This window comes from Ciconia boyciana, chromosome 2, assembly GCF_034638445.1.
Source record: "Ciconia boyciana chromosome 2, ASM3463844v1, whole genome shotgun sequence".
Taxonomy (NCBI): Eukaryota; Metazoa; Chordata; class Aves; order Ciconiiformes; family Ciconiidae; genus Ciconia; species Ciconia boyciana.
Window position 1 is genome coordinate 90760956 of NC_132935.1, and position 23483 is coordinate 90784438.

The window sequence follows — 23483 nt, forward strand, 5'->3', positions numbered from 1 at the left end:
TTGTGCTCTAGACCCTTTGCCAGCTTCATTGCTCTTCTTTGGACACACTCCAGCACCTCAATGTCCTTCTGGTAGTGAGGGGCCCAAAACTGAACACAGTATTTGAGGTGCAGCCTCACCAGTGCCAAGGAGATGGGGACAATCACATCCCTAGTCCTGCTGGCCACACTGTTCCTGATACAAGCCAGGATGCTATTGGCCTCCTTGGCCATGTGGGCACACTACCGGCTCATATTCAGCCAGCTGTCAACCAACACTGAAGAAAGCATGTCAGGAAGAAAGCAAACATAAAATGGCTATATTCTTCATTATTAGATGCAAGACCTGAACAGCATCTAATTAAACGATGAAGTAGCAGCTCTGAAACAGAAGTCAGTCCTTTTTCATATGATGCACAATAGTACTGGGGAATTGATTACCTAGAATCTTCTCCCCGTCAGTAGCATAAAAAGATTGAAACAGTGATGTGAGAAATTTAGGGAAGGAAGGTCCATTCGGGGGTGTTAAATAAAATTATGTAAATACATCCTCTAGCTCAGAAGTCCATATGCTACAGACCTTTGGAAGACTGGGTATTTCTCCCCCTCTGCCTTCCTGTTACACTATTCTCTCTCTAAAAACCCACAACTCGCCTCTCAGAGAAATAACGTGGAGCTTGAGGAACCTTTGGTCTGACCTAGAAGAGCTGTTCTCAGGTTGAGAAATTTCATACTGCACATACATGCACATTTGCTTCAGCAGATCCTGAATTATGCCAGAAAAAAGAAGTTATACCTTATATTCTCTAATTTACAAGAGCTAGTGTCCAATGCTATAAGAACTAAGCTTTATATCGGACTCAATTAAGCACATAAACAAGCCCTATTTAAGCCACAAATAACAACAATAATGAGTTTCTGAATGAAAGGTGGAAGGAAAGCATCTTACTGAGGATCTCCAGCATAACTGAGTTGAGCAGGTCGTATCCCAAAGTGGACAATAATGGGGAAAGTAATTACATCAGGATTGAACTGTTCGCGGTCCAGTTGATCAATACGAACTGAGCTGGGTTTCTAGGAGAAAAAAACAAAACATAACCTAATTGACAACAGCTCCATGGAAAATTTATTGCCTCTAGCCCACACTACCCAGGAACCATAAAGCATCAATATTCCAAGCTTATGAAAATACACATAAAACTAATCATTAACATTATAATAAATATTTGGCAATGACAATGATTGAAACAAAGTTAATTGACTTAGCTCTCCCAGCAAAAAAAGGAAGTATTTTTATTTTCATTTTACAAGTTAGGAAATTTACAGTTTGATTACTTCTGAGAACTTAAAGCAACTTTCTTTGGTCGAACATCACACTGGAAATAAAATCAGGATTAGCATTCTGGCATCCAAGCTCCCACATGCCTGAGTAGTTCGCTAAGATCAGGTTACGTCTCTAATTTTAGTTCTGTTCCTGATTTCCCAAAGCAAGTGAAGCCATTATTAGATCCATTCAATCACACTGACTAAACAGCAATAAAAAAACCTGTCATGCTACTCTTAGAAAAGGCTCCTAGGCTGATATGTACAATGAGGAATAGAGTCTTGCATAATGAGGAGACTTTTGTCCTTTTTACACTTCAAAACAGAAGTTCTTTTTATAGTTAAAAAGGACAGTGTAGAAGGAGGCAACTTTTGCTTCACCTCTAAAAAAGCAGAAAATGAGTAATTGCACATCACTGTAGAAGACATACTGCTTACAGAGCTCTCGATCACTTATCTAACGTATTTAAAAACTCAGTTGAAGGTGCACAGTTTGTCTCCAAGTAAACATTTTCTCCATTACCTGGCAAGCTGCTTTGTTATGTGCCGGCTTACTCCCCACATTGCAATCAGCTGGATGAGGCCACTATTTTCTGCTTGCATAAGGTTTCAGAAAAAGGGCATTACTTCTAGTTACCTGCGTCTCAAAACTTCTAATTTAGCATTGTGAATTTCTCAAAGATGAGTTTCAGAGTTACAGAAACAGCTCCCACCATTCTCTTCACAAAACAATAAAAACTGTGTCAAGAACAAAGCTTTCACCCTTCAAACCACCTTGGTAGAACTGTTCAAAGGAATCATTTTCTGCATGGATAAGCAAAGCCAATTCTAGAAATAAAGGTAAGCCTCATCAGGTGGCCACATTTCCAATCTATTCTAGAAAAACAAAAACTTACTTAAAAGTTTGACATTCAGATAGAGAAACATTTTCCAAGGGAAAAATGCTTATCAGCTTCCCTTTGGACATGATGACTGAACATAAAGTTAGGTTCCCCCAGCCAAAAAAAGACAAAAATAAAAAAATGTAAGTTAGTTAGCTCATGCTACCAGGTTTAAAAGAAAAAATAAAAAAGAAAAGAAAAAAGAAGAGAAAAGGTTTTCCCCACAGCACTTCCAATAAAAAGGGATTAGGACAACAAAATCCAATGAAAAACATGGGGAGAATTTGTAGCAGACAGAATGTTGTTCTCTAAACCAGAGCTTAAAGTCCTGAAATTTAAGTTTATCTGTTTTTGTGGGGTTTGCATAAAGCCAATTTGAAAAGTTTTTATCTTCACAAGAGTTGTTCATTGGTTTTCTCTCTCTTAACATTAAAAAGAAGGAACTTCTCCCATCCCCGCCCCCCTCAAAAAAGCAGCCTTCCTACACAACAATTCCTCTGAGAACCAAGGCGGCAAAATATGATCAACAGAATATGAAACAATAATTATACTCAATACGCCAATTATAATCAATATATTTTTTAAAATTACAGACAATATTTTCCTATTCAAATGTTTCATATTTTAGACACTTAAATAGAAGTAGTCTGATCCTCAAAAGTGTGAAAGGGAGAAGAGCTTTCAGTACGCCTTTAGCAGGGTCCGTGAGAAACATGTGGCCTCGCGGATCACTCAAAACCAAACTCTCTCCCTTTATTTATATGCCACTGCCTTTGAGTTTTGTCACTCAGTTACACAGCTGTTCACAGATGCCTGAAAACAACCAGGACAAAAGAACCCCTTGTTTAAGACTTAATCACAATTGTTCCTTCACTGATGGTGATGAGAGGGGAGTAGCTAGGCTATGCTTTTTTCCTTCAGCACGGTGAACACTAGCCTCCTCTCTGGTGCTGTTTCTGAAGATTAAATAAACAAACAGCACCATGCAGAAACATACAGTATAAATCGCGCACCAGCAGACAGGACACAAGCAAATTAGATGTTATTCTTCCAGATTTTTATTCCTGTGTTCTTTTAAAAGTGCTGTGAGAGACCAAATAATAATCATAACCTTGCTTTTAAAATCTCATCGAAAACGGAGAAATTCTACCAGAACAGAGGCCCACTATCTTTGTTTCCCACTCCAAACCTCATCACTCCAGGCTTTGCTGATATTAGAAGACACGATGAGATTGCATGCAGATGTAGTACAAAAGTATGTTAAAATACATCTATATTTGTACTAGTGAGAAAAGCAGCAATATTTTAGAAAGAGTGACGTATTAGAGAGGATTAAAATTTGTGAACCTTTAAATTTATTGCAACATAAATTTTCACTGAACTACTGAAACACCACAAATAAATTAAATGGTTTTAAATAATGCTGAACTATTGTTAGTTGTTTAAGCAAGTGGGATTTATATGCCTATCACAATTTTTTCCCTTCTCCATCATGCATATATACACCTCACTTTTAAAAAAATAAAATACATATATAAAACCTAGATCTGCTCACAAGAGGAATTATTATTTCTGAAGCGATGTTGTGGAGGACAGAGGCAAAATAAAATTTAGTGGTTTTACTTTGTTGTGTCAAGTGGATAAAATTGCATTGAAGAGCTGTCATTTTATAAAACAGTTTCACATTGTCTCTATAACAGAACTGTTTTATCTTCTAACGTTGTAAAACGCATAGAAAATACTTTCATACTCTATTTTTCACTTACTTTCATATTCAGTAGAATATGTTGCAATGAACAGAAAAAAATCCACAAACTAAGAAGAAAGTCATTGCATTCTTGAGAGAAAAAACATGTTCTGAAGATGGCATTATAACATGACAACATTTCAAAGTGCTGCAGGTTTCTTTTATGCTTACATATTTTGATGTCCATACGCATCTCTCAAAACATTGTCTTGTAGAATGCAAAGTTTGTCAGTAAAAATCACACAAAATCTCAAAATTAACACTACCACTCAAAAACTGCACTGTCTTCTGCATACAGACATTTACAGTTCAGTGACACAATGCGTTCCTTCATGCTAAACAAAAAGGCAAGTTTTCAGCTAGCTGAAATCAGCATTTCTTCAGCAAAACCAATGAAGTTATGTCAGCATATATCATTCAGATGCTGACAACTTGTGCACTAGCATGTACCGTGTATCACAGAAACCACATGCAACATTAAGTTAAACAGTTAAGGCTGTCTAGCAATTTCTATTATGAGAATCTGGTTTAGCACTCGCTTTTAACCAGCTCAGGTAGAATTTTCCAGAATAAGAGTTCATATGTATTCTGTATTTCATGTTCCCACAGATGATCTTATTTTCCTTTTGGTCTAGAAAGTTTTAGCCAGTACCAAAACACTCAGAATGAAATCAAGGGAAAAATAAATCATCCTGCCCAAGTTATGATTAGCTTATAAAGTAGTTTACTAAATGTAATGCTGACATACTTAAAAACATGAACTTGAAAAATATATTTAGGAAGTCACCTTGGCTGCAGTTTGGGGACAGGTTTCTCACTTAGCAATCTAAACTTCCCCTTAGGAATGATACCAAGTCACACTTTTTCTGGAGAAGCTAAGAACTTGAGCTATGAGCAAAGGAGGAAAATGAAATCAGAGAAAGAAAGGTATTACAACTGAGAAAGCTGCACGGCAGTCTAAAATACTAGGTCCAAAACATGCCTCTACTACTAAGATACCGCTTTGCGATACTGATCAAATCACACAAACAGAACCCTTTAGCTTTTAGTAGACATCACCTATTCTTGTGACCCACATTTCTTAAGTGTGAGAGTCAGAAAAATGGGATAAATTCACATAAACACTGGAGTTGAAAGGAGCTGTGTTCAGAGAACATATGCTTTAAAATACTAATGGTTCCAAAAATAATAAGGCCATAGGGGTTTCAAGCTTGGCACTGAAAATTAATGGATGCATTCATTAATGTACATAAAATTCCTCAGTGTGAGTGAGAGCAACATAGAAACAATGTGGAAAAAAACACACAAGCAGAAAACACCTTTTCCATATTCAGGGCAGAATCTGGTTAGAGCATTTTAAATACAGCTAGGGGGTCCAAAGAGGAAGATGAAAGAAAATAGCAAATGGTTACTAATTCTCTGGTCCTGTGTCAGGGAAAAGAGAATGAGACCATACACATAAAGGCTGACTGAGAAAATAAGAAAGCAGAGGAGCAAACTACAGTTTCAAATACATAAAATATAGCCATTCCTTTTAACATGCACATTGAAACAGAGCTTATTGGGAAATCTGCCCTTCAGTAGAGCAGCAGAGGGTGCAATTCTTCCCAGGGTTGGAACAAGTCAATAAACTGTTCCTATAGCAGTCTGCAACTGTCACTGGTCATCTTTTCCCTTTCCAATTCAGCCTGTAGCAGACTCTCTGAAACAAGACATGTACGTGCCATTGGGTTTTTCATAAATCAGAATTATTTGCTCTACCATGCCAGGGCTGGTAACGATCATGCCTTTGCATTCTTCTGCATATTTCTGCCATTCCAGTTCTTCCCACTGAAGCATGTTCGCAATCTCCTCTTCAGGCACCAGAGCTTTATTGCATCGTAACAAGTAGAGAAGAATCTGATGCATTGAGAGTACTTCTTTTCCTCCATCTTAAAAACATAAATAAAACACATTACAGATATTCACTCCTAAAGCATGAGCAAAAGAGAAAAAATGCAGAACACAAAATATTTGGATGAGCAAAATAAAATGCAAAATGCTTAAGCGACTTGACAAATATGAAGGCAAATGTTTTCTCGATGAATACTACACATGCATAAACACTTAGCTAAACTGGAAGCAATAACGGTAATGGTAGCAGGAATAACAGTTTCATCATACTGTAAAGCTGAAGTTTCTAACTTGCCTGAAAAAACTTTAAAATGAGTTGGCAGAACAATCAGTTACATTGTCCAGTTATGTCTTCCTTTTCACAGTTCCGTCATTCTTTTTACAATGGTAGTTTAAAAGCCTTTAGGCATTTATGCAGCTTTTTTAAAGAACACTCAAAATTTTACAGGATACTTCTGGATGAATGTAGCAAGTTATCCTTGCATTTTAAACTCATCTGTAGTGCTTAGATGCTGTACCTGCAGTAATGAAGACTAAAGAGCCTCATGCTGTCTTCTGTCACTAAATGAATCAAGGGCACATGAAAACTGCTAAATACTTCTGAGACCCCAGAAAACATGCACAGCAAAGGCTGCTTGTAACAAACGAAGACAGTATAATAAACATCTGACTGGCTCCAGGTAGCCAGTTACAGATGTGAAGATGAAAACAGGAAAGACGAATGAGTGACGGTCCTGACAGACCACCACTCAGAAGACACTGACTATTCAAATTCAGTATGTCTGCTCATATGAGTAAAAAGATAGACATGTTACTACAGTGCTTTAATTCTGACACACATCTCTCCAAACCCCTCCTTCAACAACAGGGGGTTAATTTGTGGGTATGGAGGCATCGTCAAGTTTCATCCACACAGAGCACAAATGTTGATTTCCCTTCCCCAAGGAGCAGAAGAAATCTGGTCCTGCCACTGAGTACATTCTATCACCACACACACAAAAAAAGGAATGGAGAAAAACCAGAAGTAAAGCCTTAGAGAAATATGGGGGATGATGCCACAGCACAAGGAATGTGACCCCAGGCACACAGGAAAAGCCTTGCAGAACTGCTGCATAACAGCAGTCTTGCAAAAGATGATGTCCTCTACAAGACACATGAGGGAACAAGCGCTTCTCTTACTTCAGCTGGGATTACAGCACTATGGTACAGAAAAGATGAAAGGGAATGATATAACTTGGCCTCTTAGAACAATTAACCTGATTCAAACTCCAAGCAGGAATCCTTAAATGAGGAAAATACATCCCAAACCTCACTGGAAACAGAAAATACTTCTAAATAGCTACAGGGGCAGATTTTTAAATGTGCAAAGTTTTCCTTCAAATTAAAGGGGGACTCAGTTTACAAGACTTTTGTCTTTGTCAACAACTAGATTTTACTGTTACACAAGAGGTAGCTCAAGTCCAACAATCACTAAAAATAAAGTGTAGCCTTACTCATTGAAGACCACGTACCGGAAGGGTACAGGTTGCTATAGATAGCTGTGCTGAACAGTAGAGACCTGACCTTTCCTGGGTCAGAACATGCAGTACTTGGGACCTCAAATGTTATTTTCTAGTCTTCTACTCTCTTAATATATTTATCATCATAAAAATCTATGACAATGAATACAATACAGCAATGATTCCACATGCTATGCATCTCTGGCACTCAGTAAACCTGGTATGATCAGCTCAAAGCTTAGAGCTACCCCAAGGCCTGTCTCTAAGTAATCCACATAGAAAACGTGACATCCCAAACCTCATCTTTTTAGACCACGTTAGAAAAATAAGAAAGAAAGAAGAGTAGAGGGGATGGGAAATCAGCAATTCATTTCTATCTTTAAAAAGACAGTTGATGGATGTGTGGCGATCTGTTGCACCAATATATCTTCTTTGATTAGACGTAGATAAATAATGTTCTGCAAACATACCTGAAGGAAATAGATTCCCACTCTCTGGAAATTAAAAATCTCCAAGGATATCTCAAAAAATAATCAATCCAAAAATGCAAACTTGATTAAAAAAATATCTGTCATAAAGATGCTAAAAGGCAAGTATATATGCATAAATATCAGGAAAAAGACATTTTTATAAAGAGTTAGAAGGTTGGGAACCTTAAAGAGGAAGCACACAGGAATACATGTTAGCAAGACTTATCTCTCCCAATCAGTAAACAATCCAACAGCGCAAAAGAGCTGACTTCTAAACTAAAATAAAACAAATGAGAATATAAAAACCCTAAACTAACAGGAACACACCCTGAAGCTACACAAACCAGGCAGGTCAAACTTGTTCTCATTTTGTGATGAGGTCAAGTTAATCAGCCACATGTGGCTTGATGGCTTATTTTGTAAATTGCTTCAGCAGAACCAAATCAATGTTTGCTAGCAAGCCTCAGAGCTCTGCTTCTGATTGAACAGCGTTGTGTATCCAGGAAGGAACAACAATTAGAAATATAGTCATCTAGCCACAGTAACGAGCCAAACCTCATTTAGCTACAGCTATAATTAATATCTCAACTAAGTTTCAAAGCCCAGAGCAGAGAGCACCTCCAGGCCACAGCCCTCCTGATGAAGATTGCTCCATGTCTCATCTGCACCCTCAGGTCAGCAGCTGAAACACAGCCTCCTGTCCACACAACCCTCCTGGAGCAATCACTGGCAGGATCTCAGCAGGACACATTTTCAATGGGGCCATGACATTTATATCAACTGAAAGTCCGTCCTAGTATCTTAGGATGCGTTAAATGCCTGCGTAAGCTGTTCACTCAAAACGAGCATAACGCTCCACACTGAAGCTTGTCCTTGGCTGGCAGGCTAGGGTTGAATTACATTGAAATGGTGTTTTTCTGTCTTCCACTGTTTGCTGCAAGGTCTAAGCTTGTGTTAAGATAAAGAAAGAACAATCAGAACAACAAGTGTTCAGGGGTGCCAATCATGCTGACCCTCAAAATTGCACATCAAGAATTTTAATATAACCACACGGTATCCTGAAGAGCAGAGGGGATGTTCAATTCAGTTTCACATGTGGGATTAGGTAATAGCACTCCTCAAATGCCACAGCTCCATCACAGGGCAGGACGAGGATGACCCAGCACTGCCTAAAATCACCACGACAGAGACAAAAGCTGGAAGTGAGACTTGGCCTGCCCATCTGAATCCAGGTTCTGAGTAAACCATCCACACTGCCAGCAAGCACTGCCAGCTTCAGACGGAGGCACCAAATCTCTACACTGCCTGAACCATTTGACTTGCATTAAGTTTTTTTGCAGGGAGTATTTTTGGGTGTGTGTTTTTTGGGGAGTGTTTGTTGGGGTTTTTTTCTTTTTTTTTTTAGGTCTACTTTCCATAAAGCTACACAATACAAACATTACCTGGAAGAAATCTCACAAATCGCGGCATGAAGTGAAATCTGGGGCAGCAAATAGAATCATTTTCAAGTGAAGGACCTTAAATATGAAAAAAATACGGAAAATTTATGAACAGCAACGTATTTGCAAAAGAAGAAACAAAGAAGGCAACCCTGCTGCAGATGAAATCAATGAATGGTGATTACATTTAATAGGACTTCCGTTTCAATCAGAAAAGTAGCAAAATGCACAGCAGAGAGGAACAGAGTAACAACTTCTAGTGAAACCTTTCACATGGACGATTTCAAAAGAAAGCTACAATAACTTAAAAAGAATCTAACAAAAACACAGTAGTTTTATTTAAAACAGTGATACAGAAAAAAATTGTTTTCTATAATTAATTCACTTAAGCCTTACAGACACAAGCACTAGTTTATTAGTCCCTCCCAATTAGTGGGGTGTTTTTTGGTTACAATAACAAAGATAACAAGGAAATTCCTATGACTGTTTTGTGTTTTTTTCGTTTCCTATTTCATTATCCAAAGCTTTGCATGAAAATAAAAACAAAACCAGTAAGTACCTGGTGTTAAAAAAGAACGAACAATCAGAACCAGTGATAAGAAAGACAACATTGACATTAGAATACATTTAGCATCAAACCAAAGAAGGCTACACAAAATGTATGAAACTTGTATGCTCCCCCGTTTAACTGCAGCAAGTGCAGAGTGCATCTCCATAGACAAAGTTAAGAGACACCAAAACACACCTACAGATTCTGAAATGAAATTCCTTTGATATTCTCGGTTTTCTTTTAGACTGAGGGAAGGATCATCCCTGAAATTCTCCTTTGTTGCAGTCTTCACAGAAACATATATTTTCATCTTGTCAAGTCAAAAACATTCAGCTATAATGAATGATGTTATCCCTCTACAGCTGTCTGTATGACACTGCTTTGTAAGTTGACTGTAGAGAAATACCATCTGAGTAACTTGTTTGTTAGCTTGCAAAAACAGAGAGAACAGTTTACATGACACCTTGGCTTTCAAAATACTATGCACATGATACTGTGCACTATTAAACATACTATAATATTTACTGTTTGATTAAAAAGAACAGTTTTGGATTAAGGAAGAAATTTAGTTTATCTGCAAGAATACAGTGCCAAGGTTGTGCGTTTTAATTGCTACAGCCCACGCTAATGAACTCTAATATATTTCACCTTCTTGAAGAACAAAGTGGAAGTTTGTCCCTCTCACGTAAACCAGAGTTTAACTTGGTTCTTTTGAGGCCCCTCCCCACTTTTTTCTTTTTAAACCAAAGAACATAACAAAATAGAGTTCTATTTTAAAAAGCTGCAATTAAGTGGGGTTTTGTATGGGTTTTTTTCCTAAATAAAAGTTACCTTTAAGATTCCAGTCATAGAGCTCCAAAATATCTTTGAATAGATATGAAGAGAACAGCTCAAGACCTCTCACACAAAAATTCTGAGGAAAGAAAAAAAAATAAAACAGAATTATAATTATATAACACTAATAATGCCATTCACTTATTTAAAAAAAAACAGTGAAAAAACCAGTGTCTTCATATTTGCCAACTGCTAGACACTAGGCTTTGGAAACAGTATTGTTATATCTGTAATCATCTACTGTAACATAACACAGCAATCTCTTCAGAAAGCATTGTCAAGAAAGCATTGTAATGAAGACTCTTTACTCAATGTCCAAATCAACACTATAGGCAGAAATTATGAATCTGCGATAATTTGCCATGCACTAAAACCCTTTCACCTGAGTAAGCTAAGCAGATGATGTATTTCTGAGAAGGATCTTTTTAATAATTCACTTTTTCCTACATGTTTGTATTAAAAGTTTATAAATCACCATCTGTGATATGATCACTTCCATAGCAACATATCAGTACAAGGCAAATTGAGGATTTTGACCTCAAGAGCCAACAGGAAAGGAGAGGAGGAAAAAAAAAAAAAAAAAAGAATGCGATTCTTCTCATCAAGTGGGGAAGCAGCTTCTCCAGAGCAAAGAGCTTTCATTCAGAAATTAAGAAACTTAAAAAGCCTTCCTTAACAAACAATATCAGGCCAGGTTGATTTAAATTGTATGTCTATGATACTGGCCATAAATTCTAAACCCAAGACAACAATCTCTTTCACAAGAATGCATTAGTGAAGACGGTCTGCAAATAATGCTGTAGCCAACTGCTGTATCCATTTGACCAGGAGTCCAAAAAAAAAAGTCAAATTCCCTATTTTCCTTGGTAGCCATTTGTTGGTTTAGAACAAGATTTGGAGACAACACAGCAGATTCAGTAACAAGAAATTAATTGCTTTGATCACACTAATCTTGCTGAGGAATTTCAGGGTTCTTTCATATATTTAGATGCTGTTGAGCAACAAAAAGAGAGATAACTAGAAAGAAAAATGTAAATATATGTGACTAAATTAAACACTGATCCTATCTTTGTAGTTAATATGCAGGGGTGTGTCTGTACCTACACATGCTGTTCCACTGCAGCAATTTACTTCACAAACTGGCTTCACCAGGGATTAATTTGTAATAAAAAAAAAAGATTACGAGCTGAATGTGCTTTGTTTGTATCCACCGGAAATTTGTTTTGGCAACAGCTTATATTAAGTACTGATAAGCAATCTTCAGAACTTCAAATTCATGATTAAGTTTCAGCTCTGCCATTGACTTATGAGGTCCTGGCAAACCAGCACCTCCATATGCCTTATTTTTGTCATCCGTAAAAGAAGGATAATGTGTAACTCAGCTTACAGATAACAGTACCTGACATATATTGTATATAACTTCAAATGGAAAGAAGCTATGGATATAAGCACCTCTGATGATTTGATTTTAATATATGATAGCCTAGGTAGATGGATTTATGCTAGTACCTGTGAGTACAAGTTCCTTTACAGCCATTCGTTCAGAACACAGCCTGTCTCTTAGAGACTTCACGAGATAGGATTCTAAAGAGTTTAATCCATTAAGCATATGAACAACTCATAACCCACTCTGACTTTTTGACTAATTATCCTTCTTACCTCAGGCATCATCTCCTCAATGAAATGAATTGTATAGTCAATGTTAAATCTGATTACTTTACATAGAGGAATCTGGAAGGAAAATGGAAATTCAGCATGAAAAACTATACAGCATCAAATGTATAGTTAATACAATTTTGTATGCAAAGGTATTACTGTCTGCTGAAAAGGGCACTTACTAAAACAGCTGCTCTGGGGGATCATGCAAAGACAGGAACACAACCATGTGCAAGAGAAGTAACAGTTCTAACCTCCACCTCTGTAATAACACAGGGCTGACAGGAGGGATGGTAAAGGAAGATTAAATAATGCCATCTACTGGAGATTAATTTTAGTTTAGAAGAAAAAGCAAAGCTCAGTAAACCTGTATCTTCTCTCACTTGTATATTTGGAAGTGAATTTATTGTTGGTTATACAACATATCCGATTGATACAGTGACCTGAAGGCAAGGTGGTTTTAGCACACTGCCAACTGTTAGCTTTACTGTCTTAAAATATGGCTTTAAGTCATAGCAACACAATATAAGAACTTCAGGATAAATTTATAGGTTTATACGAATTTAATCCAATAAATATTCTCAGACATTCACTCAACTAACTACTAAGACAAACACCTAATTCCTTTTTTTCACCTTTGAAAAAAGGTTCCTTTGTTCGCAAAGTCCATGGACTGCTGAAGGTGTGTGTTTTGTTTTTTAAATGGGATTTTTTAAAGCAAAAATGCTAAATTTCTACAAAGACTACAGAAATGCCTAATCCTACCCTACACATCTACAGCTCTTAGCAAGTTTTACTATTCACTGGCCTTGCAAGCATAAAAGATCTTAGAACAATTCAATGGTCTGTGAAAGTGAGGCAACCCAAGGTTATTTTGCATTGATAAGCACACAAATAAATATCTGAATGGTGCTGGGGTTGCACTGAAATCAATGGACTTAGCAGAGGTGCAATACTCTGCTTCATCTTCTTGCAACCCACTGTCAAACATTTGACTATTTTGTCTACAAAAATCTGTTGATATTTATATGATAAACTAAGGAGCTACACCAAACAAAAAACTGCATTTCCTACAATATTAAATGTGAATACAAAAACAAAAAAACTTGGAAGTCAAATGTCCCATTTAGAATCTGAGGAGAGAAAAACCTGTCACATTTAAATCAGTGGGGCTTTTTAAAAGAAAAAATAATAATATAGGGAGTGTTTGATTACTTTCTAACATGTAAGTTCAACCAGAAGAGGATATTCTGATTCAGAAAATCAGTAGCCTGGGGTATTTTTCTTTGTGTTGAATAGAAAATGAATTCTTTAGAGAAGTGACCACGACCAAAATCTCTGTGAATTAGAGTTCCATGTACACAAGCACATACACATACACAGCAAAGAACATGCGGCTGGTACAATAAAACTGTTTTGGCAGTTATATTAAGAAAAATATAATTTCTCTTATGACTATACTAACCATTTTCCCTAATATCTGACTTGCTCAATTATTACTGAGTAATAGTAGCAACATTAGTAAGACTTCTAACAGTGTGCAAAGCCAAGATTTCAAATTACAGAAATTTGGTTCATTCAAAGATGTTAGTGTTCAGATCTCTATTTTTTGCTACTCTTTGCTACCTCCCTTTTATCAAATATGTTCCAAAACGCCTCTCAAACAGCATGTTTTATGTTGCCAAAAATCATCTCATGACAGGAAGAGACTCCTTCCAAAGGGCTTTATACCTGTTAGTAACAGGAACTGACAATACAGTGTTGCTTTGTATACAACTCTGTAAAAAAGCAATCATTTGTTGCTGATCACTTCCCCTATTTGGAATGAGAAAAAACACACATGCACTTTACAGTAAGAGTAACCTCAATGTCTTCACTAACTACTCATGTCAGAGAAGAAGAGTTTTCCTTGTTCTCTATATATTAAAGATTTCCATAACACTCTGCCTTCCTGTCATGCAGTAGACACAGAAATTATAAAGATAAGGTGGTCATCTTACCCTTTTAATGGGAGTAAAACAAAACTGTTCCTTTTTGTTCATTTACAAAGTGAAAATGTAAGGCCTCGGGACAAATCTGCCTTGAACCCCAAGGCTGAATTAATGCTACCTGGCAGGACTGCTTCACACTGCAACCCCACGGGCTGAACTCTACTCTCTTACTGACTTCTCATCAGCATTACAGTCCCTTCCCCTGCTCACCAAAAGTAAAGAGTTGTCATATATACTATGCAAGCAAACTGTCACAAAAAAAATGCTTTCTTCTCAGTGCCTCTCAGTTCCAGTATTCTTAAATCCCAGTCCTGTACTGATAACCATTCTTATACTGGGTTTTGGCATTGGTGGTGTAGCTAGTAACAGGTATAAAACCAAGGAAACAAACCAACCCTACAACATTTGAAAAAACAGTTCTTGAAAGATCAAGATAACAAAAAAATCTTCAAATGTAGAGAAATCAAGTATTTGCATATTTTTCATTCAGATATGCCTAACTCAGCTTATATTGGAAAAGCAGAGAAGTCAGGTACCAATCATGTCCTTTTCTTGTTATATTTGCTTTCAAGACATAGAATTAATTGCCTTTAAATACCTACAACTTTTAATAAAAATCATAACTTGCCTAGTTCCTGAAGAAGCTGAAGAGATGTTAGAAAGTAGTAGATACATCTAGGTAAGTTTTTAGAAGAGAGATATCCCTTTAGAGTGATCTCTGAAAAAAGTCCATTTGTCACTTAATAAAGGGAAAACCTTTTTTTATTGTTGTTGCTGTTTTTTAAACTTTTTCAACTTAACAAACCTCCTCATCCAATTTAAAACCAATTAACAGTTTTAACAATTTATTCCATGGTTTATTTCACTTCCAAACCGTGAAACATGTAAAACATTACTTTGATGCATATCACAGTCTCAGTCACAGTTTGAAGACAATGCTTACCACAATTAGTCAAGACAAAACCTGAGACTCATTAGCACAAATGTCTTTCCCATGTCCCCAGTGCTGGAGAGATGTTTGTAACATCGTGTACCGTTGTTTTAGAGAAGTTCTACTTCAGGGCAGAAACAGCTTGCCTTCCAAAAAATCCCATGTATGTAGCAATTAACATACTTACGTTTGTTAGTGGGGCGTGTGCAAACATTGAGAACCCTTCAAAGATATATTCATGGTCATCATACTCAATAACAGTAGGTCTGTCTGTCTAAAAAAAACAAACAAAACCACCACAGAGTAAGCAAAAAGTAGTACTACTTCCATCACTGAAAAAAAAATTAGAATCCCAGTTAGAATTATTTATGAAGTACTTACTAAGAAGTTTGTGGGAGGCGACACAGTAATTCGATAGTGGTATAGTCTTCCAGCATTGTTGGTCATGGGGCGACATGGTTTAATGGGCTTAAAGAAAGAGATAAGTAGAATTATGTGTAGAGTCAAGGCAAATTTAGATTAAAAGAGAGAATAGAGCATTTTTAATAGCCATGAAATATGCACTAGGAAAAATTAAATAAAAGCAGGTAGTCATAATTAAGCATTCTGGGAAAAGGGAAAGTGGGGCCTTATCTACATTTTCACTTTCAGAAATATTTTTAAAGCTATTCAAAAGGAAAAAAAGGTGAAAAACATTGCTGTAATTTTTTCATTTTCCATTTGACTCTCCATCTTTCTTATACACAGCAGTTAGTTGTTTACATACCAGACTAATTTCCTCTTTTATATAAATTTGTTTCAGGAAACTGATTTTAAAAGCTTACGAAAAGGAACCTGGACCTGACATGAGAAGACCTCAAATTATGTTATCAAGATAGACAGGTATCAGCTCATCTGCTTGGGGCAAATCTGGGGCCTGAAGAGAAGGGATTATCTATGATCAAGAGGCAGTTCTGGTAACCCTGCTCTGTCTGCCAGGTTGTAATGCCTGCCTGAGAGGTCCAAAGGCAGCCAGCCCTCTGTGCACTCTGATGAAACACCAAAGGCCTGGCATTCATGTTTTTTTCCAGCTTGTTCTGAAGCAGTCCAGTTTAAAGACCTAAAAATCCTCAGCAGTCAGACAAAACCAGTTTCTCGTATGCCCTACATCCAATTTGCTGCAGTTCAGAGGCTTCCCCCAGCCTGTTCAGAATACATCTGTCTGCATGGAAAAAAAAAAAAAAAAAAAACCCACAAAAAAATCACTGCAGTGAGTGGGGTACTACTCTAAACAGCATTACAAAAGTTGGCCTGATGGCGATGGCAAGATAGCTGCACCACTACACAGCTCTGTGCACTTTGCAAAACCCATCCAATAAGTAGGGTAATTACTCTGGCTGTTCAGCCCCAAATTAAGCTTCTCACTGCTGTGACAAGACAGTTACAAACCAGCCAGTTTAAAGCTAGGCAGTTTTATCTACAGGACACTGTAAAAACTAGTATATCCCAGGAGATTTTATGAAACCTCAAAATTCCCAGCTGGCCTTGCTCCAGGGAGCAGCTGCCTTCATGCAGCAAGTTTTATATATCAGTTTTCTCCTGCTAAAATTTTCTCTCTCGCAAGAAAAACACTAGAGACAATGTGGGGAGGAATGTTTACAGCACAGACATGCTCATGTTAAGGCAAGAACACCTCCTGACAAGCTTCCTGCTCCTGTCAGCAGCAGAATTACTATTTTCTTTACTTTTCCTTTCACTTTTAAAGCAACCCCTTCACAAAGAGGGGCCTCATAACATAGTCATCTACTTGAAGATGGTAGATCTTTGACCACAAGTTCTTTTTTATTAATGTAATTGTGTTTCAGAAACTTTAAAAAAAAATGCTAGAGCTAAACAAATACAAGCAAAAGTTTTCCATAGTTTTCAGGTGGATTTCATTACCAGTATTACGTTTTAAATACAAGGTTACACAACTAAAGTTGCACAGGAGTTTTTACTAAGCCTGTAAATCATGGAAAAAAAAAATCTCAAATCAACCCAAGTATGAGTTTACAGCAGCAAGTTTATATTCATAATTGCAATTCTTAGAATTACTTACCTCTTCGCCAGGATAAATGCCATGTCTTATTCCTGTTCGTCGGGCTTTAGCACTGCACTTGCACAAAGGTCCATCATTCATCTGTCAAAAACAAAATAGGATTCTGTTTTTATTGAAAAATGGTTTTGGAAAAGTATGTTGGTTTTAATGCCTGGAGTGCTGATGCTTCTAAAAGCCTGTCATCCTTAGATTAAGCGGATGTTCTTAAGCCAATAAAACTGGAAACAGTATAGACTAACGTAAGAAAAACGCACAATAGCATTAGAACTTCATCACTGTTTCAGAAGGACAAGATGGAAAAATGCTCTCAGCAGAATTGTACCACTCTACTGTAATATACATCTTTTCCATTTCTTTTACATACAAACAGCACACTGTCTGCCTAAAATGAGATTCAGGTCCTAAACATGCACATGCAAATATTCACATGCTGAAATCTCCATGTTCAAACAGTTCCACTCAGTTCACTGACTAAAATCCTGTCCCTGATTAACCCCTCTGTAATGTGGCAAGGATATCACCAAAAGTATGCAAAGCAGACCATTTGAAGATTTTACTTGTTACTTTAAAGAAGTAATGGGAACACTTCAAATGCATCCTGCAAACAGATCAGTAAAAAAGAGGAAGCGGGGGGAAAAAATATCTACTTCAGTATTCTGTATGGGTGCATCAAGTAGCTATACCAAATAGGGCCATTGCACACAGTATAAAGCTAGTGTCTGTCTTTTCACTTTTATGACCAAGTTCAACGCAGACTATTAATTACTGCAATACCCTAAAGCTTTCTGCTCTTAACATCATGCCCATTGCAGAAATCCAACAAAAAAAAAAAAGCCAGCACCAAACCAGAGAAACAAATGAAGTCCCCAACCCCAGGCTTTAATGGAGTTTTTCAAAGTTTGAATCTAAGAACTGAAACATTCTTTATAGACTTAGAAAAAACCCAAGAACCTTGCAATGAGATACAAAAACCAGCAGAACCTTCCATGCCATTACAAGCAGTCTGAAGATGGAAACAGCTGATGGTGTAGCTAAATAGTATCATCAGCAAATAGATATAAATGTGAAGATACCTCAGGAAGCAAGAACCACCAAACTGCTGTTAATGGTCTTCAGACAGTTGGGAGAGGGATGCAACTTTTTAGTTTTGATGTTAATTCTCTGAATGTTAATCTCAGTTTAAATTCTTCAGACTATCACAGCACATACATGCAAAGGAATATAAGAAGTAGGGCACTTCTCTACTCCTTTGGGAACTCAGTCATGCAATCTTAACAACAGAGTGACATGACAGCTTTTCGTTCACACTTTTTTTTTCCACACTCTGAGACCCTTGAGGAAAATATAGGCTCAATTAAATTGAATCATACTGATAGGTAAAAGCATACTTCCTCACTGCCTTATACAGCCACAAAACAGAAAAGAGTTAAAAAATGCAGTCAATAGCAAATTGTTCATCACTCCCAAAAAAATAAGGGCCTACTGAAGCTACTAAAATAATAATCACTTATTTTTGAAAATCTCATCCTTAATTCTTAGAACTGTTCAGCACTAACACTGCCTCTCTTACATTAAATGCACAGACCAAAACTGAGGGAGATGTGAAATACCTGTAAAAGCCTACGACTTGAGAAGCAAGATACATATCTATCTTGTCCCTAGTGACAAGCTCATGGAAAAAAATGCAGAAGAGCAATCATGAAGTGATGATAAAATGATGTTGAAAGATCATAATTTTACATAAACTAAGGCAATGGCTTCTAGCTTCCTCTGGCCAACAGGGCAACACAAACAAGCAGGTAACACTTGTAAGCAAAAGGCCACTGTGGTGGCATTGGCTTTAATAATTTATTTTCTGGCAACTGCCAGCACTGCTGGAGATTATCCAAAGTAACAAACACTGCTCAGATGGAAGGGCTGAGAAGATCCATCCTAAAAATCTAGTTCCATGTCAGATGGTGTCCTTGTACGTGCCAGTGTGCACGGCAATCATTCCTGTTTTATGTAGTGATAGTTAGAAAGCATTCTGGCATACCAGATAAATACCTAGGAAAACTTCAAACGTTTTCAAATAAAACCTACTCAAAAGTAGTACAGCACTGACAAGCTCACCATGATCTGATTTCAGGCCCTTCAAGAAAGATGAAAAGTCAGTCTCAAGAAAGTTTTTGGGAAAGAAAGTTTGTCAGCAGGAAACTCAGAAACCACACATTCCTGAATCTATTCATCCTACAGTTATTCCACTTCTTTTTATTTAGCTAATATTCTAGCCTAGAACATTACTTTGAAGTGTGCCCAAGAGCTACACAATTTTTTCAGTTAAATATCTAAACAGTTCACTAATTTTGTTTTCCATACAAATAAAAACAGCTAGCTATGCTCAGTCAAATTATTTTTTTTTTTTTAACTAGAAGCATAAATATGAGTCCGTAATAGAATATTCAACAGACCTTTGAATTACCACAGTGGCAATAAGCATTGCAGTATCTCTTGGCATTATGATTTGTTGCATGCTAAACTCATGCATCACACAAAGTGCCAGAAAAATAAATTCACTGAGATGCCACTTGACAATGAGTTAGAATAGACTGTAAAATATTTAAGTAAGAAAGATGAAGATGGCAAATTTGCAAACAAAAACTAGTCTTCTGTGCAATGTATACATTCAAAACAACACTTCATGAGCTCAGCAATTACATTTAATGAGAACTATAATCTCCATGCAATTACAGAAGAACCATTAGACAAGAAATTAGGAGCATTAACCGCATATTTAAAACATTATTTATCATCATGAGCTGAGAACTTTTAGGTGAAAAATTTGTAAAGGAGGTAAACATGCTGCCTTTTCTCCATCCCAGAATTCATCTGCATACTTTTATCTCAGGGCTAAGAGGACAGCATTATTTCACTGTTAGCAATTCAGGTTTTATTAACACAGTCAGACATGATTCCAGCTGAATAATCCCCAGGATTCATGAGCTGGAACCACACTCTTGAAATCAAAAGTGAAGTGCTCTGAAGAAGATGAGAGAGAAAAGGGGGGTAAAAAATGCATATTGAAATAGATGTCACTCAGCATGTTTGACAACAATGACGAATTTTACGTCTACAGCGGAGAATGACTTTCAGACACACAGTACTTTTTCCTCTCACCATACCTGTCCTGGATCATTGTACCACAGTTCTTCATGGAGACGATCAGGGTGTGCTTTTTTACGCTTAATTTCTGCAATGACGTCAAAAACTTCAGAATCTGAACTGCTAGAGCAGCTGCTGTCATCTTCAGAGTCACAGTCTGAGTCACTGGAGCTCTCTGATTCACACAGGGAAAATAAAGTCAGCTGAAAAACACTTCCACACACTCTCTTCCCCAGTTGCAATGCATTCTCTAACATGACATAACTAACTGTGGCATACTGAAAGTTACTGAAGTTATGCATGACCGTCACCCTAACGAAAAGAGGGACAGCAACTGCATTTTTAGTTAAAAATGACAGCAAATGCTATGGATATTAAATGCCTACAACAACTGCATCTGTTTGCATGCATCAGATTGCTGTTTGGCTGTCCAGGATCACCACTGATCAGTTGTAGAAGAGCAATTTCAGTTACTTCACATTAAAGATTATAGAGCTATAACCAACACAAGTATGATCATAAAGTTAAAAAAAGAAAAAAAAGAGAGAGAGAAAAGAGAAAGAATATACACAAAGTCATTAGCACGAGCTAAACATAACCTCTTGTTTAAAAGTAAATTCTGCTTGCTATGAGCAAAGTGCTTATGTGTAGTTTCATTTTACCTAAAAACGCTCCTGTCTGTAGCAGTATATTGTCTATTTAAGAGTTACAAAACAGCACATATGGATAGAATTATTATAGAACATGTACTGTTAGACTCATTTTTCAAAATCAATTATTTCTAATAAATTCATTATCACATATTAGAAACCACAGACAAGAAGAAAACCTGGAACTACTAGCTGAGTGAATCCAGCCGTAAGTTTTTTAGAAGCCCTGTTCTGTGAGTTTTCCTCCTTACTTTTTTTTTTTTTAAGACATTTTTCTTTGTATTAACTGAAACAATTTTTCGGATATATCAGAGGGGAGAACAATGCTAAAGAGAAAAAAAAAGAACAGAAGATGGTATTAGACTTGTTAAAATGTCTCCTTTGTGGTCTTGTCAAAGTAATGTAAGTGTCTGGATTTAATTAAAAAAAAAAACCAACAACAAAAAACAACCCCAACCAAACAACCAAACAAAAAAAAACAAAAAAAAACCCCCAAACCCACAAAAAACCCAGAGCCCGATCTCACATATCTCTAATGTCCTGTGGTAGTTACAAGTGACTCCCTTTCTTAAGTATGTAGTGTCACTCATTTCCACAGATGATCTCAGGTCCAAATTAAATAAATGCCTTCATAGCCAAGGCATATAGCATGAAGCAAGTAAGGTTTATTATTCTTGGAAGGAGGGATGCAACATTACTTCCATTTCTAAGTTTCAACTTAAAAGAAAACATATTACTACACTGCCAGTGCTTTGAAATACTGTGAAACTATGGTTTAAAATATGTGTATTTATTGAACACAAGACTCTCCTTAGTTAAAATAAAAAGAGGGAGAGAGAGAAAATGAGTGTATTACTAGTAAAATATGCTTCCCTTTTTTTTTTTTTAATCAAGATGTATTTTTGTGCAGTCCATAATTCAGCATAAGGTGTTATTAAAATATGTCCTTGGGCCACATGGTTTACCTAGGTCATCTATGCTCAGCTGCAATCAAGTTTTGTCTGAATGTGCATACACACATATTCCTACAAATATTCACAAAAACTTGAGTTTTAAAAGTTCTCTGATAAACATGAGTTACTTGTATAAGTCTCACTGTACGTGCAAAATGAGTGTGGGACCTGTGAGAGTAAGCTGGAGTTCTGAAAGACCAATGCAGAACTTTTGGATTTCATGTACTGAAATCAGCCTTTCATGATCTAAAAGTGCCCTTCGAGTGCATCGCTATCTCACTACAGTACACAATTACTGCTAACACAAGGCAGAACAGAGACAGCATTTACTTAAGTACAAAATAAGACAAACCATTAGACACTACAGAAGCATGGCTGTAGGAGAAGCCAGCACAGACAGCAAGTCAGCCCAGGGGACCAGTGCAAACACAGAGCCTTCGGGTCCTCCAGAAAGAGTGGAAAAAGAAACATAGAGAAGTTGCTCTTGGCCCTATATTTTAGCCTGGACCAGCAGGAAGGAACCCTTACTGCAGGGATCCGAGGAAGTGAAGTTTTACACAGGTACGTTGAATGTAGTATTTTGTCCTCGCTTTATCCACATGAAAATATACCTCCTGAAAAACCCTACAGTTAACTTTGATAGTGATTCTTGAATGAATTTAAATATCTGCAAATCCGCTGTTCAAAAAAAGGTAAAAAAGGTGTTTCTTTTACAAAAGTGAATTCACATTTTATTTAATCTGTGTTTATTATTTTTCTTTCATCTTTGTTGTATCTTTTTACACTGCCCGCATGTAAGTGACCATGTCATTACACACCTGTATTTCAACTTTAGAATTTTTGATATGTGATTTTTAAAGAGTTACTAGGCTCAGAAATGAGAGTCTGAGGCAGCTCAATGGGCAGACATGAAGTATCAGTTAAAAAGAAGGCCAGCAGAGATTCTAAATTAATGTGATATGCCTAAGAATTTCTTGAACTAATGCAACTGACTGAAAAACACGCTATGAAACACTGAAATGCTGGAAGTATAATAACAACAGCTAACAGTTCTCACAAAACAAAATAAGAAAAACAGCTTTCACTGACTTCTGAGTAGACAAATTGCTATCAAACAGTATGCCCTGCTAATTCAACCAGTATTTCCCCAATAACTGATACAGCTAGCAGACTTATTTCACTGCAGGAAGATCCATATGGGTGGTGCATGACAATGCAGACAAACTATGTTTTGAAAACTGATACTTCTGCATAAGATCATAGTAAGCAGAGTTGCACAACCAAAATACAATCCAGAAGAAAGATGAACTCAGTGCCATAACAAGCAGCCATAAGAGTTTATCTCTTGCTTCCTTTTTAGAACTACAAGACCAGGAGCTCCTCAAAGCCTCTTGTGCGCCATGCTTTGGCCTATCTGATCATGCTCAGGGTGTTTTCATGCCATGGAAGAGACTTTAGCACAAGGCAGTG

The 23483-nt window shown here is 36.9% G+C and overlaps 1 protein-coding gene across 4 annotated transcripts in view; it reads right to left on the minus strand.

Annotated features, from left to right (window-relative positions):
• Nucleotides 1-23483, minus strand: part of DROSHA (drosha ribonuclease III) — a 76543-nt gene that overhangs the window by 43767 nt on the left and 9293 nt on the right. For all 4 annotated transcript variants that reach the window (XM_072853133.1, XM_072853134.1, XM_072853135.1 and 1 more), the window contains 9 exons: nucleotides 20431-20585; nucleotides 17270-17350; nucleotides 15574-15660; nucleotides 15380-15466; nucleotides 12274-12345; nucleotides 10612-10693; nucleotides 9234-9308; nucleotides 5691-5860; nucleotides 928-1052 (listed from right to left, as the gene is read on the minus strand). In XM_072853133.1, the coding sequence (XP_072709234.1) occupies nucleotides 928-1052; nucleotides 5691-5860; nucleotides 9234-9308; nucleotides 10612-10693; nucleotides 12274-12345; nucleotides 15380-15466; nucleotides 15574-15660; nucleotides 17270-17350; nucleotides 20431-20585 (934 nt within the window). The remainder of the gene's footprint in view (nucleotides 1-927; nucleotides 1053-5690; nucleotides 5861-9233; nucleotides 9309-10611; nucleotides 10694-12273; nucleotides 12346-15379; nucleotides 15467-15573; nucleotides 15661-17269; nucleotides 17351-20430; nucleotides 20586-23483) is intronic.